The sequence below is a fragment of the Rhinolophus ferrumequinum genome, chromosome 4 (genome assembly GCF_004115265.2).
Source record: "Rhinolophus ferrumequinum isolate MPI-CBG mRhiFer1 chromosome 4, mRhiFer1_v1.p, whole genome shotgun sequence".
Taxonomy (NCBI): Eukaryota; Metazoa; Chordata; class Mammalia; order Chiroptera; family Rhinolophidae; genus Rhinolophus; species Rhinolophus ferrumequinum.
The window spans coordinates 103,589,102-103,606,331 of NC_046287.1; the positions used below are offsets into that span (position 1 = coordinate 103,589,102).

Consider the following 17,230-nt stretch of genomic DNA (forward strand, 5'->3'; position numbering starts at 1 on the left):
TTAATGGGGGAGTAGAGTGGCTTTCCCACCATCTCTAAGGAACCCTGAATCCTGAGAATGGCTCCTAGAAATTGAAAGTGAGTCAAGAAAAGGATACTGACATCTTCTAGGTGGAACGTCTGCTTAGGTAGCCTCTTGTACCTGTTTGACAGGAGAATTAAAAAGAGAAATGGCAGGATAGAGAGTAAGTGGAGTGGTGGAGTAGCCTACATTCCCATTTGGAGATATGTGAATTTTTCATGGGTTCAGGCAAGTTGAAGACAGACCTGGTTAGGTGATTGAGATGGGAGTTAGCAGCATGTATATGATAAACGAGTCCAGGAGAGTGAATGAAATGATCACTGTCATCATTCATCTCAGTCTCCCTTGATGAAGATGGAACTCTGAGGACTATCACTTATAGGAAGTCACTTATAAGTGATATAAGAAAGAAAAGTCCAAAAAGAAATGGTAGATCAGGAAACTGAGACTGAGGGAAAACCAGGAACCAAAGAAAGAGAGCATTGCAAGGGAAGAGTAGCTAGTGATCAGAGTTTATGTCAACTGAGGACTGAAAATTGCCCATTAGATTTATAGCAAAAATTTGTCATTTTGATTAGTTAAATTGCAAACTTACGAAAGAAATCAAGTTTTTCCTTTATGGAAATAAAAAATGACGTGTAATCATCTGTGGTTAGAGTGTGAACTAATCTGATTTATTAAATGTTTTGATGACTTCATTTAATAATTTTGCTCCTTCACACCCTTTATTAGCAGTTGTTTTCCACTTGTATGCTCATTGGAGAACAGGTTGATATTTTTTTAATCATGGAGAAATAGTCAAGTTATCAAAAAAAGCTGAATAATTCTCCCTTGGGAGTGCAAAATATCAGTGGGAAATGGTGAAATTAGCGAAATTGGTATTTTTAACTTTTTAAAATAGAAAGTTGGACTTTTAGGCTTTTTTGTGCTTGCTTTGGTGGTAGTTAAGAACTCTGTTTTTTTTTTTTAAAAAAAAGACTAAAATTGCTATTGATATCAAAACTGGGAAGCAATGAGTCATAGCTAAAACTTGTTCATTTCTAGATCTAAGCAAATGCAAACAAATGCTTTGCAAACTACTGGTTTTGCTAATGGGTTTCGTTATTTTTCAGATATACCATCAAAGACAATTCCAAAAAGCATGTTGAAGTATGGGATCCTTCTCCAGAAGAAATTATTTCAAATGAAGTAAACAACTTAAATTCTGTGTCTGCAAAATCTCTACCTAATGAGAATCTCCAATCACTTTACAATAGGGAACTGCCTGTGCATATCTGTAATGTAGTATCTCCTGAGAAGATTTATGTTCAGTGGTTATTAACAGAAAACTTACTTAATAGGTATAATATATAAAGAAAATATATATTGTATATAGTTTTATTTTTTTCCTATACTTTGTTTCAAAGATCTAGAAGTCATAAATATAGAATTTTAAAAGTAGCAAAATTATTTCAGCTAAGTACTCACTAAACAATAGTTAAATGCATACAAGTGTATCTTTACTGGTTATTTTCACTGTATGAGAATTTATTCATTCCACAAATTCTTATTGAGCACCCATTATTTGACAGCTTATAATTTGACAGTTCTAGGTAGTGGGGATACAGTGGTAAAAACATGGAAAAGTCTTTGCTGTCATGGTGCTTAAATTCTAGTAGAGGGAGAGACAATGAACAAATAAAGTATTTAGTGTAGCAGATGGTAATAAAGACAGTGGAGAAAAATATAGCAGCTGGGGAGGAAGACAATTTTAGGATGATCAAGGAAGACCTCACAGAGACAGTGACATTTAAAATGGATCCTGAAGGAGGAGGGGGAGTAAGCCATGAAGCTATCTGGGGGAAGTTCATCTCAGGTAGAGGGAAGTGCCAGTGTGAAGGCCCTGCAGTGGCAGAAGCTTGGGTGGTCAAGGAAGGACAAAGTTACCGTTTGGCTGGAGTAGGATGAGTAAGGGAGGCCAGTAGAAGGCATATGGTCAGAGAATTACATGTTATAAGAAAAGGTTTAAAAAGCTAAAATACGTTTTCTTTACATAGTTTACAAGAAAACATGGTAGCTGCTTATGAAAACTCCAAATGGGAACCTGTTAAATGGGAGAATGATATGCACTGTGCTGTGAAGATGCCAGACAACAATGAGTGGCGAAGAGGCCAGATCATCAGGACGGTGACAGACACACTGGTAGAGGTAAATGCAAAGTGAAAGGCATTATCATGAAAGTGAACGCGTTTCATATTTTTAGACTGGAGTTATTTAATCCAGTTTTTATTCTGCTTTTCAGTTTGCAAAAGATATTTGGGAATACTGTCTTTCCATAGACTTAAAGTTATTGTTTTCATAGGTCTTGCTGTATGACGTGGGTACTGAAGTAGTAGTGAATATTAACTGTTTACGAGAACTTCAAGAAAACCTAAAGACAATGGGAAGATTATCTTTGGAATGCTCTCTTGTTGACATAAGGTAGTTTTTAACTGAGTAAATTTTCTTACCTTTCAATGCAATTTTAAATATTTTTCTTTCTGGATAGATTCTTGTCAGTATTAATTTTGCTAACATATTCTGAAATATTTACAAAATCTAGTTAATTTTAAGGTTTTAAAGAAGAGGAAAAGATAAAAATTTGGAGCACATATATTTTAGTGGTATTAAGGAACTAGAGATAGGTGAGTATGACAGGATTCTAGATACCCTTTTTCCGCAAAAATAAGATCTAGTCAGACAATCAGCTCTAATGCATCTTTTGAAACAAAAATTAATGTAAGACCCGGTATTGTATTGTATTGTATTATACCCGGTCTTATTTTACTATAAGAGTAATGTATGCCATTTTGAAATGGTTTCAAAAAAGAATGAAGCCATTTTACTATAAGAGTAAAATAAGATCGGGTCTTATATTAATTTTATAGTAAAATAAGACTGGGTATAATACAATACAATATAATACCAGGTCTTACATTAATTTTTGCTCCAAAAGATGCATTAGAGCTGATTGTCCGGCTAGGTCTTATTTTCGGGGAAACACGGTAGAATTTAAAGTGTTAAATAAATAAAAAAAACTTGAACAAAGGCAGAAATAAAATGTATTTCATAAGCTGAGGATTGCATAGAAAACTAAAAATGTGTAAATTACCAAAAATACTGAATTAGAGAGGAATCTACTAAAATCCTACCATAAACCAAAAGCTGCTTTGATAGCAAAAGTAAAGACTGCACAGTAAACATCTACAATGAAAGTAGGCAACAAGGCTTCCCCCTGAGAGTCCTCAAATACAAGCAGGTGTCGCCAACATGACCCCTGTGGGGTCAGCATTTGTGTGGGAAGATGTGGTGGGAAAGCTGACTGGGCTTCTGACAGCTCTGAAGATAAGAAATCAGCAATAGTGGTTCACTGGAGCAGGCAGAGCAATATGAGAAGAGCAGCCCAGACTGAGAACAGAGTAATGCTGGAGACCATCCATAGTTGAATGTAATAGACCTGTTGTGTGTCAGTTTTGTGATGCTGGAGCCTTTCTAGCCGTATCACATCTTAGCTATCTAAGCTCTCTTCCATGACCCCACACTGAGGGGAACTGCTGAGAATAGAGCCTGGTTCGAGCAAGCCAGACAATGGGAGAAAGCAAAGAAAAGATGCAGATCAGAGCAGGGGAGAGAAACAGAATATCAAAGTATAATGCCACCTTTTCTGTCACTTTGGGAAAACAACACAAGAGAGAGTTCTAGAGTCATTAAGTGAGAAAAGCAGTGTGATCTACCCTTTCCTCCTAAGAGCACAGGAAATTTTATGTCACTTAAAACATGAGCAAAAGAAAGGATTACAGTTGAACTCCGTGCAAATTATTAAGAGAAAAAAGAATGAAGCCAAATAACATCTCTAGAGGCAATGGAAATCCACCAAAAAGACATGCTTACAAAATAATAAACTGTAATCTAATATTTCAGAATGGACTAAAAACTTTTAAAATGATGGACACTGTGAAGAACACAAACAATTAGAAAAACTCAAAAATAAGATTTATTACAGAAAAAGGAAGATTTGAAAAAATGATAGCCCTCAGAAAGAATTAGAAATAAGTGATAATACTCAGAAAGAATTAGAAATAAAATAAAATCCTATCAGAAATGTAGACTAGAGAAAATGCAAAAACAATTACACAATAAGTAATATCTTAATAGAAAGACAATGAAATAGAAAGGAAGTGAAATAGAAAGGAAGACAAATTTTTGAAATTAATCCAAAGGATTCAAAAGAAAACAAAAGATACCTAAAATAGACCAAGAAAGACCCAGCATGCACATACATGTGATATGAATTGCAAAGAAAACTAAAAGAAATAGACCAAATAGTAAGAACCTGGTTCAAGAAAGTGTTCCTAAAATAAAAGCCTGCTTAAAAGTGTATATTAAAAATCAGGAATGCCAACACTGAGAGATTATCTAGTAAAATTATTGACTTATAAGAGGAATAAAAATCACACTTTATGCCAGAAGGTAATGCAGTAACATTTAAAAAATAGTCGAAAATGGCAAGCTATGAGTTTTATGCCCAGCCCAACTGACCTTCAGGATAAAGCCCATAGACAAACTGATATGACCACTCAGGGAACATTGTTTCAAGGAACCCTTCCTGAGGAATCTGTAGGAGAAACAAGCTTTAGATGATAAGCATGAGAGATTTTGACATAAGGACTGGTGGTGAACATTACTTCAAATAAGATGTTGGGGAAAAGCAGAAGGAGGTTCCTAACAATACTGATTTAGTATTGGAACTATGCTAATATTTTATATAAAGAAATCAGTAAGATGGTAAGGAAAGTGAAATTAACTGACTGTATATAGTGGTAGTATAGCCTCTCAGAGAGGAACTTCTTCAGTGGCTTTAAAACACCGTACGTGGAATGTACATTCTAACCAGAATACATCCTAAGGACAAAAAAATAACTGCCCCCCTCCATCAGCAGTTGTTTTCATTACTCCCAAAGTAGGTTGTAGTGTCACAGGAAATACTTACTGTGTGTGTATGGTAGGATAAGTCAAAATAGTCATTATGTACATGTCACTAAGAACTGATGTGGATAGATGATAAAGGTGTAAGGTTAGGGTTAGCTTGTACTCCTGATTTTGGATTAGAAGTATCAGTAGAAACTCATGAGGTGTCTTAATTGTAAAAAAAACATATTTTTTAGCCTTGTAATATGAAGGACCCAGTAGCAGTGAGCTGTGCTGGTATGCAAATTGTGGCCTCCACATGCCATTTCCCACTAAAAGAAATTCGTGCTCTTTAAAAAGAAAATGGCTGATTCAGGTCTCGGGTAATAAGAGCCTAGAATATCTTATCATAGCAAAAAGCAAGAAATCTGTAAAGAATTATTGGGATGATAACAAAAGGACTCAGTAGCCAACTCGAGTAAACTTCCACTGACCAAAGATGGCACAGCTCGAGCACCAGTAGGATAATTGTAATGTATTAAAGCATTTGCTATGTTTAAATCTTTATGTTTATAAAGTGATTTTTTAAAAAAAACAAAAAACCCTCATTGGTTACTTATAGAGGATTCTAGGAATCCACCTCATTATTCTGAAAACTGGTGAATAAGGGAAATGAGTTTTTGCTTTGCTTTTCCTTGTGATCTATATTTCAGGATAATCAAATAGTTAATTAGGGAATGTTGTCCTTTATAACTATTCCGACTAACAAAGGAAGAATGATGTCATTAAAATGGCACCATTTTATAACCCTAATAAACTTGGAGATCTAGACGATGAGTGTCAGTGGCTGCTAACATCACAAAAAGAGAATCAGACATTGTACCCTTCCTGATGGGAGCACACAGCACCACCGATGAATAGTGTGGCTGAAAAAAGGAAAGTGCAAGCCTGAATCTGATCAGGACTCTAGACCTTCCTGAATTTAGAGGACATTCAGGGGGCAGGAACATGGCCAACACCATGGCAATGCACCAGCTAAATCCAAACCACGGAAACTGCAGACCACACAACTCAGTTTCTTCAACCGAAAAGTGCGAGGGAAAGCGATGGAAGGGCACACGGGAAACGTCAGCCATTCACCACGTGTGCACTTTGTTTACCAATTCAAACTGTTGTGCAACATGAGGAAAAAATGAACACCATCTGAATGGTCAATATTGAGGAACTATCGTGTTTCCCCCAAAAAAGACCTACACTGAAAATAAGCCCCAGTTAAGATCGTCAGCCAGACAGATGCATTTAGTACATTATGACGATGTTCCAGAAGATGATATGACTGTATTTGAATAAATGTAGATTGTTGTACATGAGAAAATAAGACATCCCCTGAAAATAAGCCCTAATGGAGTAAAAATTACAAGACCTGGTCTTATTTTTGGGGAAACATGGTATTAAATTGTTTAGATGTCATAACGGTACATGGTTAGGTTATGTTTGTTTAAAAACATAATCTTACGGAAATACAATCTTTCCAAATGAAATAGTGTGATATCTGGGACTTGCTTAAAAATAATCAGGGATGGGACGAGTATAGGAGTATAAATGAAATAAAATTGCTCACGTATTGATAATTGTCAAGAGTGACAGATACGTCAGATGTATTATATTCTCTGTTTTTGAATGTGTTTGAAAATTACCATAGTATTTTATTTCTATTTATTTATTTTTTAAGGTTTTATTGGGGAAGAGGAACAGGACTTTATTGGGGAACAGTGTGTACTTCCAGGACTTTTTTCCCAAATCAAGTTGTTGTCCTTTCAGTCTTAGCTGTGGAGGGCGCAGCTCATCTCCAGGTCCAGTTGCCGTTGCTAGTTGCAGGGGGCACAGCCCACCATCCCTTGCAGGAGTTGAACCGACAACCTTATGGTTGAGAGGACGCTCTCCAACCAACTGAGCCATCCGGGAGCTCAGCGGCAGCTCAGCTCATGGTGCCGTGTTCAATCGTTAGTTGCAGGGGTGGAGCCCACCATCCCTTGCGGGAGTCAAGGAATCAAACCAGCAGCCTTGTGGTTGAGAGCCCACTGGCCCATGTGGGAATCGAACCGGCAGCTTTCGGAGTTAGGAGCACGGAGCTCCAACCGCCTGAGCCACCGGGCCGGCCCACCATAATAATATTTTAAAGTTGAATTCACTAGATTTTTAAGAAGTTATTCAGATACGCTTCAGCTATTAAGAAAACTCTGTAAATAAGAAGAAAATTTTGTATATAAGATATAGCTTAAAGGAATATAGGAAAATTCAGTCTGTTCTGAATGGTAATTTAAGAGGGAAATGTTGTTTGGTAAAACCCAAGAAGCTCTTCACATATCTGTGTGGAATTTCATTTCATGGTTCTCCCAGATGGAAGGGAGTCACAGCATCATTAGCATGGGTATATATTATCCTCAGGCTTCATTTTGAAAAATTAAGATGTGGCAAATTCCTGCTTCTAGGGGACCTTCCTTCATCGTAAAATCTGTGCCAAAAAAGCCATAGTGTCTTTGTAACAAGAATTATTTCTTAAAGTTGGAATCCAAACACGTTAGTGGCATAGTGACAGTAATTTCTTTTATACCAGTCCAAATAATAAAAGGACAGCCAAGACCTGCTTGAAAACTTCCAGTGCTGCGCAGCATACTTGTCCAGGGAGCTCGTTTATCAGGCAGCTCCAGTTGCTAGTGTCTTTATGTCGCATTAAAGCTAGTCTCCCCATAGCTCCCACACATCCTCATCTTCCCTCAGAACAAACTTCTTGACTCTTCCAGCCATCAGATATGGAAAGGTAGATATCTTGTTCCACCGGGACTTTTTTTTAATTCCGGGCTATTACAGTTTTGTCAAAGAATCCTAAAATAACATGATTTCCAGATTTTCCTGGTTGTGTTCTCTAAATGTTTTCTGGTTTAAGTTGGAAGAATTATTTCAGGTATTTTCTGAGCAGATCTCACTAAAATTAGAAACGTGGGATTCTGTTCATTACATTTTGTTTCATGCAGCATACTCAAATTTTTTTGGGGGGTGGTGAATTGGGTTGAATTTCTTAAGCAGTTTTCATTGAATTTGCATTGAGCTTGTGACTATTAGTCAAAAGTGGTGCTCTTAGCTGTCACTCCATTCGACTTTCAGTTTTACTAAACAACAACTGTATAAAAGCTCCCAAGCACGTCACTCTGTATCCATTTGTTGACTGAACCAGGATTATCATGTTCCGTCTTCCCCGAAGACAAAGGTATCACCAGCCAAAACATCAGGCTTTACAGCCAAAGACCCAGCACTGCCCTGGAGGGCAGGACATGCCCTGATGTCCCTACAAGGGCTTTCTACTTAGAAGGGCTTCGTAGGAGTGGCACTTGCTCTTCTTCGATCAACTTATTAGGAAACTATTGCTTTTTATATACTTAAATCATTGATTTTTTTCACCAAAACATAGAATTTTACATTTATTCCTGTCAGATTTCATTTAAATCGTTTTGAAATTCAAATGTTGTTGCTCATCGTCTAGGCTGTCCTTCCTAATGTATTGTCTGTAAATTTGAAAGCTTATTTCTATGTCAGAGACTATATGTAGTTTACAGTCTGTGCGCCGAATCCAGCTAACATGAACTGTAAGTTTTGCCTCCAGAAAGTTTTGTTTTTGTCTCCACTTTTTTTTTTAAAGTTTCAGGTGTACAAAGCAACATAACAGACATTTACACCCCTCAAAAAGTGATAACCCCCCTTCCATCCCCCAAGCTACTACCCTTCTGACATGTAACTGTTAAAATTCCATTGGCTATCGTCCTTATGCTATACTCCACCTTCCATGACTATGTATCTATCATCTATCCACCTCTATCTATCTATCTATCTATCTATCTATCTATCTATCTATCTATCTATCTATCTAATTATAGTTGACATACAATATTATTCTACTTCAGCTTCAGGTGTACAGCGCAGTGGTCAGGCATCTACACAGTCTATGAAGTGATCCCCCTGATAAGTCCAGCGCCCATCTGGCACCTTATATGATCTTTACAACATTGTTGATTGTATTCCTCCTACTGTATTTCATATCTCCATGTATTGTATCTACTAATTTGCTCTTTCTAATCCCTTCATCTTCTCCCCCATCCTCACCCCCTCCCATCTAGCAAGCAACAGTTTTCTTTTTCTATATCTGTGAGTCTGTTTGTTTTGTTTGCTCATTTATTCTGACCTTTAGATTCCGCATATAAGTGAGATCATATGGTGGATAGGAAGAATTAATATAGTTAAAATGTCCGTATTAAGGCAATACTAAATTCAGTGCAATCCCTATCAAATTACCAATGACATTTTTCAACAGAACTAGAACAAATAATCCTAAAATTTATATGGAACCATAAAAGACCCTGAATAGCCAGGGCAATCTTGAGAAATAAGAACAAAGTGAGAGGTATGCTATCTGACATCAAATCATACTGCAAGGCTATAGTGATCAAAACAGCCTGGTATTGGTATAAAAACAGACACATAGATCAACGGAACAGAATAGAGAGCCCAGAAATAAATCCATGCCTATATGATAATTTAATCTATGACAGTGGAAGCAAGAATTTACATTGGAATAGGCAGTCTATTTAATAAATGGTGCTGGGAAAATGAGACCACCTTCTTACGCCATATACAAGAATAAATTCAAAATGGATTAAAGACTTAAATGTAAGACTTGTAACCATAAAACTCCTAGACAAAAAGGAAGTAAATTTGCAGACATTTACTCTTAGTAACATTTTTACTGATACATCTCTTCGGCCAAGGGAAACAAGAAAAAAACGGAGTACATCAAACTAAAAAGTTTTTTCACAGCAAAGGAAACTATCAGTAAAACAAAAAAGCATCCTACTGTGTGGGAGAAGCTATTTGCCAATGACACATCTGATAAAGGGTTAATATCCAAATTTTATTTTTAAAAAAATCATAAAACTCAATACTGAAAAAATACAGCCTTATTAAAAACTGGGCAGAGGACATGAAGAGACATTTCTCTAAAGAGGACATACTGATGACCAACAGACATCAAAAAATGCTCAAAGTCACTAATCATTGGAGAAGTGCAAATACAAACCACAATGAGATATCCCCTCACTCCTGTCAGAATGGCTATCATCAGTAAGTCAACAAACAACCAGTGTTGACAAGGATGTGGAGAAAAGGGAACCCTGGTGCACTGAATGTGGGATTGCAGGTTGGTGCAGCCACTATGGAAGTATGGAAGTACCTTATGACCCAGCAGTTCCACTCCAGGGTATCCAAAGAAAGCCAAAACACTAATTCGAAAAAATATATGCAGCACTATTCACAATAGCCAAGATACGGAAACAACAGAAATGGCCATCGATAGATAGATGATTGCATAAAGAAGCTGATACATTTATACAATGGAGTATTACTTGGCCGTTAAAAATAATGAAGTCTTATTATTTGCAACAACATGGATGGACCTTGAGAATATTATGCTAAGTGAAATAGGTCAGACTCCAGAAAGTTTTTAAAATTTTCAACTTTTCTTAAAACCACCGGTGCCACATAAATATTTGAATTTCTAGCGTCCATTGACAAAAATCAGAATATCTAGTCACTGAAGTAACAGTGTTGCCAAAAATTGGCCTTCCCTCCAGAGGTCCAAGTCATTAACTTGGTAAATAAGTCTTAGCTACTATTTCCCCTTGGAGTACCGGGATGTAAGTTTTACAAGTGGGAAGTAGCTCTATCATTAATGAAAGCCTATGGGAGGATAATTTCCTGGTGCTTTGGTGTGCCACCCACAGTTCTCCAAATCATGCAGGAAGCTTGTAGTTTGGGATTGTCTGATTTCTTTCTTGATTTGAAACAATTTCCATCTAGCCAATTGCTTTTATTTGGCCAAAAGATATATACATACATATATATGTGTGTACATTTTTCAGACATGGGCACAAATAGGAATATTACAGATCTGTTCAAAAATAAAGCTAAAAGATGCCAGAGACCCTTTCAACATTGTTATAAAAACTTGAATGAATCATTTAAAATGACAGGTTTATCTAGTCTGTTTTTAATCTTATCCACAAGGACCTCATCATTAGAGAGAAGAACAAAAGGCTATGAAAATATGAAAACGGGAGAAAATTGTGAAAGTAACACAAAGTCATGTTTAAATTGATTTCTCGCTACACATGTAGTTGATTCAAATATATGTGTATGTGGTGGTTATTTTATATTTCTGTATCCTGTGCTGTTGGTTATAAAACAAGTTGTCATTATTTTTTGTTTTAGACCAACTGGTGGGAGTGACAAGTGGACAGCGACAGCTTGTGACTGTCTTTCGTTGTACCTAACTGGAGCTGTAGCAACTATAATCTTACAGGTGTGTGATGGGGTTATAATAGATATGTACTGATTATTTCATTGATGTTTTCTACAGTTCCATGTATTGTTGAGAAAAAAATGGCAAAGTATTTGGATTTTTCTTTTTTTTGCAACCCTTTTTGGTCTTGTTCTAAGTTATAACAGCTGTTTGATAATACATGTCACTATAAATGATCGCATGAATTAAAACATTTCTAAAGTAATATTTTTGTATTGATAATTTGCATGTTATATTTATGTATGTTGGAGTGCATTTCTGCATATATGCAAACTGGAAAACTATTTGAGCTTCTAATGAAATATTAACTATGTCATAAAAAGTGTGTATGAGTATGGACTTGAAAAGAGGATATATATAGGATATATCTTTCCAGAACATTTAAAAATATTCTTTGCCTCCTTTTTTTTCTAATTTGATAACATCACATTAGTGATTAGAATTTTATTATATAAGTAATTTTTCCATGTTACTTTTTTCTTTGTATGTATACTTTCTCCATTTTTGTAATTCTACATGAAGCAGAATGTTTTGTAGTTCATTCTTTTGCTTATTTGTAAGGGAAAAAAGGCACACCTGGGAAAATAGATTTCAATCTATAATGTGCAGAGTTTAGTAGGAGAATAGAGAAACTTGTAACTGATGGTGTATCCCCCCACTCCCTTCCCCGTTCTGGGAAAAACAAGTTTTTCAGTTGACTTACCCTCCTCATCCCTCCCGCCCCCCACCCCCACACATTTTACCTTGATAGTGAGACCTTCCTGCTACATTTCACAAGACACTGTCTGTCCCCTTTGACTCTCTTCCAGGCTGTTTTCTCTCTGATATGTTCATATATCAAAATTACTTGGCTGGGAATTTTTTTCTGGCTTGGAGAAATGTTGGAGGAAATGCCGGTGAGAAGTGTGTATAACATTTCATTTTTGTGTCTCATACTTTGTTCTGAAACCACTTCAGGAAAACACCACAGCGTGGCCTCTACCTGTGAAAATTTTCTGCAGAGATGAAAAAGGAGAGCGTGTTGATGTCTCTAAATATTTGATTAAAAAGGGTTTGGCTTTGAGAGAAAGGAGGTATGGACTTTTTTTTGTTTTCCACATCAGTTTAGGAGGAGGCTTCTTATTTGCCTGTGTAAGTCTTCATGTCTGTGTGCCTTCAAACCTGAATTGCATCTTGTTTGCTCGTAAAAATGATTTATAAAATAACCCTGAGGAGCCAGCTCAGAAATACATTCCTTCAGTATTGCTAATTTCTTTATTCAGGCCCATCAGCTCTTGCATATTTAAAGCCTTACTGACTTGTTTGCTTTTCTGCTTTTCCCTTTGCTTTGGCATTGACACACTAAACCACAGGAAAGGAGAATGGTACAGTGGGTACCTTTGGCCTCATTTGCTTAGACACAAATGTTTAAGCTTTATGTTGGCAATTCTCATAGGTATACACCAACATGTTTATGTGAAACAGAAATGGGTGACAAAAGACATAACTGAACAAGATTTGCATTTAAAGACCCTTCCTGGTCCTACAGAGTTCAAGTACCTTTGGCCAAGGGGAGAAGCATCAGGACATTGCACCAGCCCTAGCTTCCTGGTTCTCTTTCTCCTAGATGTGGAAGTCTATGGGCATTGCAGACACATGTTTCAGGTAGCCACGTGGTACCACGTGTGACCAGATCTCTCTTATATTACTATAGCTTACCTTATATGGGCCCGGACCCCAGTCCTGATGAAATGGCCAGAGAAGGAGACATCTGAAGTAGAATGGGTCCTGAGGTGGTTGGCCAGGCCTGGTGGGTGCTGACCTAATGCTGGGCACTGGCCTGTCACCACGTTCTGCATCTTTAGTCCCGAGTGTCTCTTCGGGTTCACTGGCTGTAGACTAGAGCAATTCATTGATAAAAAAATGTTAAAGGAGGAAATGCTACGCAAGTTAATGTTACAACACCTGCCACTGGTGATGCTCTTCACTGCTTGGACGGCACCAAAACCACCAGCTCGCTCAAGGCTGGGGCCTGAGGGAGTGGTGGGAGTTGAGGAATTATGGACCTACTTCTTCAATGCTTATTTCCTTTTAAAGGAAAATACAGGAAAGTAGAAGAAACAAAAATCTGCTGTAATTCTGCTAAAATAAGTAATGCTAATTTCCTTCTAGGATATTTTTGGTAGGCATATCCTAGAAGGAAGGGAAATTAATTATAAGAGAATAACAAAAGGTAAAAGAAATTATGAGTGAATATAGCGTATTACCAGTAACACTTCGTATCTGAATAGTACCATATTTTTTAGGGGATTCATAATATCATTGTGTTATTTTATGAATGTTGATAACTAGCCACATGTATGTGTTCTGTCTGTGGACTAAATTCGAATCAACATGAAGGTGTTGTGTTTCCTATAATATCTGGTTGATTGTCTAATACTTGAGGTATTCTTATCAGATTTTAAGAGAAAATAGCATGTAAATATGAGATTGTAATTTAAAGCATTTAAGTGAAATTATATTCCTTTTTTTATCAAGCTCATCATTTAAAATAATTTTCATTATAACTTAAATTATGCTCATTTTCACGTAACAAATTAGACTAATATATCCTAGATTAGAGCAAATATATATATATATTTTTAATTTTAAATATATTGGAGGGATTGCTTTTATATTGTTTTCTCCAGAATGTTTTATTTGCTTATTTAGATGTATTCTTTTTTGGGTGTTACAGAATTAATAAATTATATAACAGCCATTCATTATCTGAGAAGTTTCGGGAAATCCCCCTGGAACAAGAAGATTCAGTGGTTACTAAGTGTACTAAAATTAATTTTAACCCTGACAAAAAAGCTGCTGGTATCAGTGAGCACAGGGTGTCTGAATTTAAGGAGAAAGTTCTAGAACCAAGAACCACTGGCTGCTATAAACCACCAATTATTCCTAACATGAAAGAATTTGAGGCAATCGTCAGCTGCGTTGGTGATGATGGAACTGTATTTGTGGTACCTAAATTAGCAGGTAAGATCTTTTACAGTATATAGGATTAGTCATTATAAGTAGTAGCTTAGCAGCTTACTCTCTAATAAGACAGACGTGGAAGGAAATACTTTGGACAAGTATTTAACCTCTTTGGACCTCATTTTCACTAGGTTGTCGTGAAGGTTGAATGAAATAACACACGTGGTGCTTTTCACAATGCCTAGCTCGTAAAAACCATTTATTGAGACATTGGGCCATAAGCATGGTGGTGGTTCCAGGTTCCACATATCTTGAGATGGTAGTTCTTTTATATTAGAAACTTACACAAGTTTGGAGGCTGTCTAGGAAAAAAGAATACAGAAGTTTATATTAATTTAGAATGAGAAAAGATCACAACAAATGACTAGAGATTTGAAAATATTCAGGTCTTTCCTGAGATCTCTCTAGGCTTATGTACAAATTCTTCCTTTCTACAGCGTGGGTGTGTGCAGAGTGCTCTGTAACTGAGCAGCTCTACACTCACAGGACGTAAGCTCCCTTAGTCCGCCTATGGGTAAGGGCATGGTGACTATGAAGATGTCGAAATGTTTGTCTCATTTATTGATCACCTAAATACTATTTTTTAATTTGAAAAACTGAGTAAATCTGTATAGTTGGCTATTCTAGAACAAGTGAACAGTGTTTGAGAACTCTAGCACTAGTACTTAATCCAGAAGCTTTGCTTGACATGTATAGTCATGGCTAAAACTGACTGCTAGTGCCAGGCAATGTGCTAGATGCTTTACATCTGATCCCCATGAGACTGACAGTGCGGGCCCCAGTTTACAGAACGAACTGAGGCTGATGGGGGTAAAGGAACTACCCAAGATCACTCAACTGAAGTGGTAGAACTGTTACGGGCCCTGACTCCAGAGCTTGTCTTCTGTGGTATCAGTAATGGGACCGTTAGCAGTAATTAGCAATGTTTGAATTTTGGTTTTATATGCCAGCATTATGCTATGTCTAAGCATTAAGTAAGTAACACATAACTTGAGTTCTGTTTTACTTAGGTGTGCTATCAAAATGACCTTATCTTAAAGTGGTAGTTCTCTTATATTAGGCTATCTTGTATGTGCTCAGAGCTTTTAATGATTCCTGCACTCCCAGAAGAATGCTCGCACTTATAGCCAGAGATCAGAATAATTATTTACATGCTGTTAGTTGTATGTTTTGAAACATAGAAGCTACTGACTGAATTAGATTTTATTAAGGCTCTATTATGTGAGAACTGATTTTTAATTATTTATAATATTATCTAAGTGATGAAATTATTAAAATTTGGTGATTTACTTTGAAAATGGGAATTTTTCCTAAATGCTTTCTATCTTTAATAACTTTTTCAGAATTTGAGCTAATAAAAATGATGAATGAAATTCAAAGTAATTTAAAATGCCTTGGTCTTTTGGAGCCTTATTTCTGGAAAAAGGGAGAAGCCTGTGCAGTAAGAGGATCAGATACTATGTGGTATAGAGGCAAGGTAATGGAACTCGGCGGCGGCACCATCAGGGTGAGTCTTATATTCCTTGGTGACCGTTGTAAGGCTAACTGCTATAACAGTAAGTGGTCTTCTGAATCTAAATACATGAAAGTTTGATTAAAATATCTTTTAATAACTTCAATCCTGTAGGAAGACCAGTCAGATACATTGCACATTTATTTGTCATAATAATTTTTGGTTTATTTTCAAGTATATTTATTAACCTGAATAACCAAAAATTATTTCCCGGTAAAGGTTTGGCCTCTGGTACCTCAATGGTACACCAGCTAATTTACCCTATCAGGGTATCAGTTAATTTACCTCTTCAGAATACTGAGCTAGTACTTGCGTTTTATGCATGATCTTCAGAGAGATCTGCATACTTTGAAAAAAAAAATGAGCACATAAAAATACACATTAAAAGACCGCCATTTATAATGTATTTACTAAGTAAAGCAATGAAATCATGAGACATTCAGCACTTAAGAATTTTAGTTAGGTGGGAAGGACAAATTAAGGAAATAATCTTTTGTTTCTACTTGTACAGGGGTTTATGGTCTATTTGATGATGCTACCTAACAATAAGAATAGCACTTCTGGTTTTTAAGCTTCTTTCACAAATGTGCATTTGGTTTTTAAATTTTTTTCTAACTATCATAGATGTAGATAATTATTTTCATTTTACTAATAAGAAAATTGAAATTTAGCATCTGATTGCTAAATTTCTGATCTAAGTTTTGTGCTTTTTCTACTGGACTACAAGCTTTAAATGGTTTTAATAGAAATAAAATGGTTTCAAATTCTGGATGAACATTTAAGCATATGGATACTTACAGATTTATGTGTTTATATGCAAATGAGTCCATTTCACATTTGAATTGTTTAGATAACCCCTTTTTAGTATAAAAATGAACTGGAATTCACTTTCATTAAGTTATCATAATTCGTGAACTTGACATACGTGGAATCCAAATAAATAAAACGGTGGTGAACTTTATTTTCTCTCACACAGTCTAATAGCTCTTTTGAAAAATTTATTTAAAAGTATTTTGATATTTTTATCATTGTTTTATTTTTCCTGTGGTCATTTGACATTTCAAGTATACGCAATAAATTTTTCATTCTTTAATCTGATACTTTCAAAGTTTATCCTATGGTCCACAAAGAAATAAACATTACATGAAACTGTACTCATCCTATCTACATGTGATATACTCATGTTTTTCATTCAATTCTATTTAATTTTAAAAAATTTCATTTGCAGTTGACATACAATATTTATTAGTTTCAGGTGTACAACATAGTTATGAGACCTTTATATACTTTTTTTTTCTTTAAATACTTATGAAGTGATCACCTTGAAAGATCTAGTACCCACCTAACACCATACATAG

General features: G+C 36.0%; 1 protein-coding gene across 1 annotated transcript in view; it reads left to right on the forward strand.

Annotated features, from left to right (window-relative positions):
• The window catches only part of RNF17 (ring finger protein 17), a 100,179-nt gene that overhangs the window by 63,635 nt on the left and 19,314 nt on the right, over window positions 1–17,230 (forward strand). Inside the window, exons 20-26 of the mRNA XM_033104050.1 lie at window positions 1,134–1,361; window positions 2,058–2,208; window positions 2,363–2,481; window positions 11,266–11,356; window positions 12,314–12,429; window positions 14,073–14,359; window positions 15,703–15,866. Coding sequence (XP_032959941.1) covers window positions 1,134–1,361; window positions 2,058–2,208; window positions 2,363–2,481; window positions 11,266–11,356; window positions 12,314–12,429; window positions 14,073–14,359; window positions 15,703–15,866 — 1,156 coding nt within the window. The remainder of the gene's footprint in view (window positions 1–1,133; window positions 1,362–2,057; window positions 2,209–2,362; window positions 2,482–11,265; window positions 11,357–12,313; window positions 12,430–14,072; window positions 14,360–15,702; window positions 15,867–17,230) is intronic.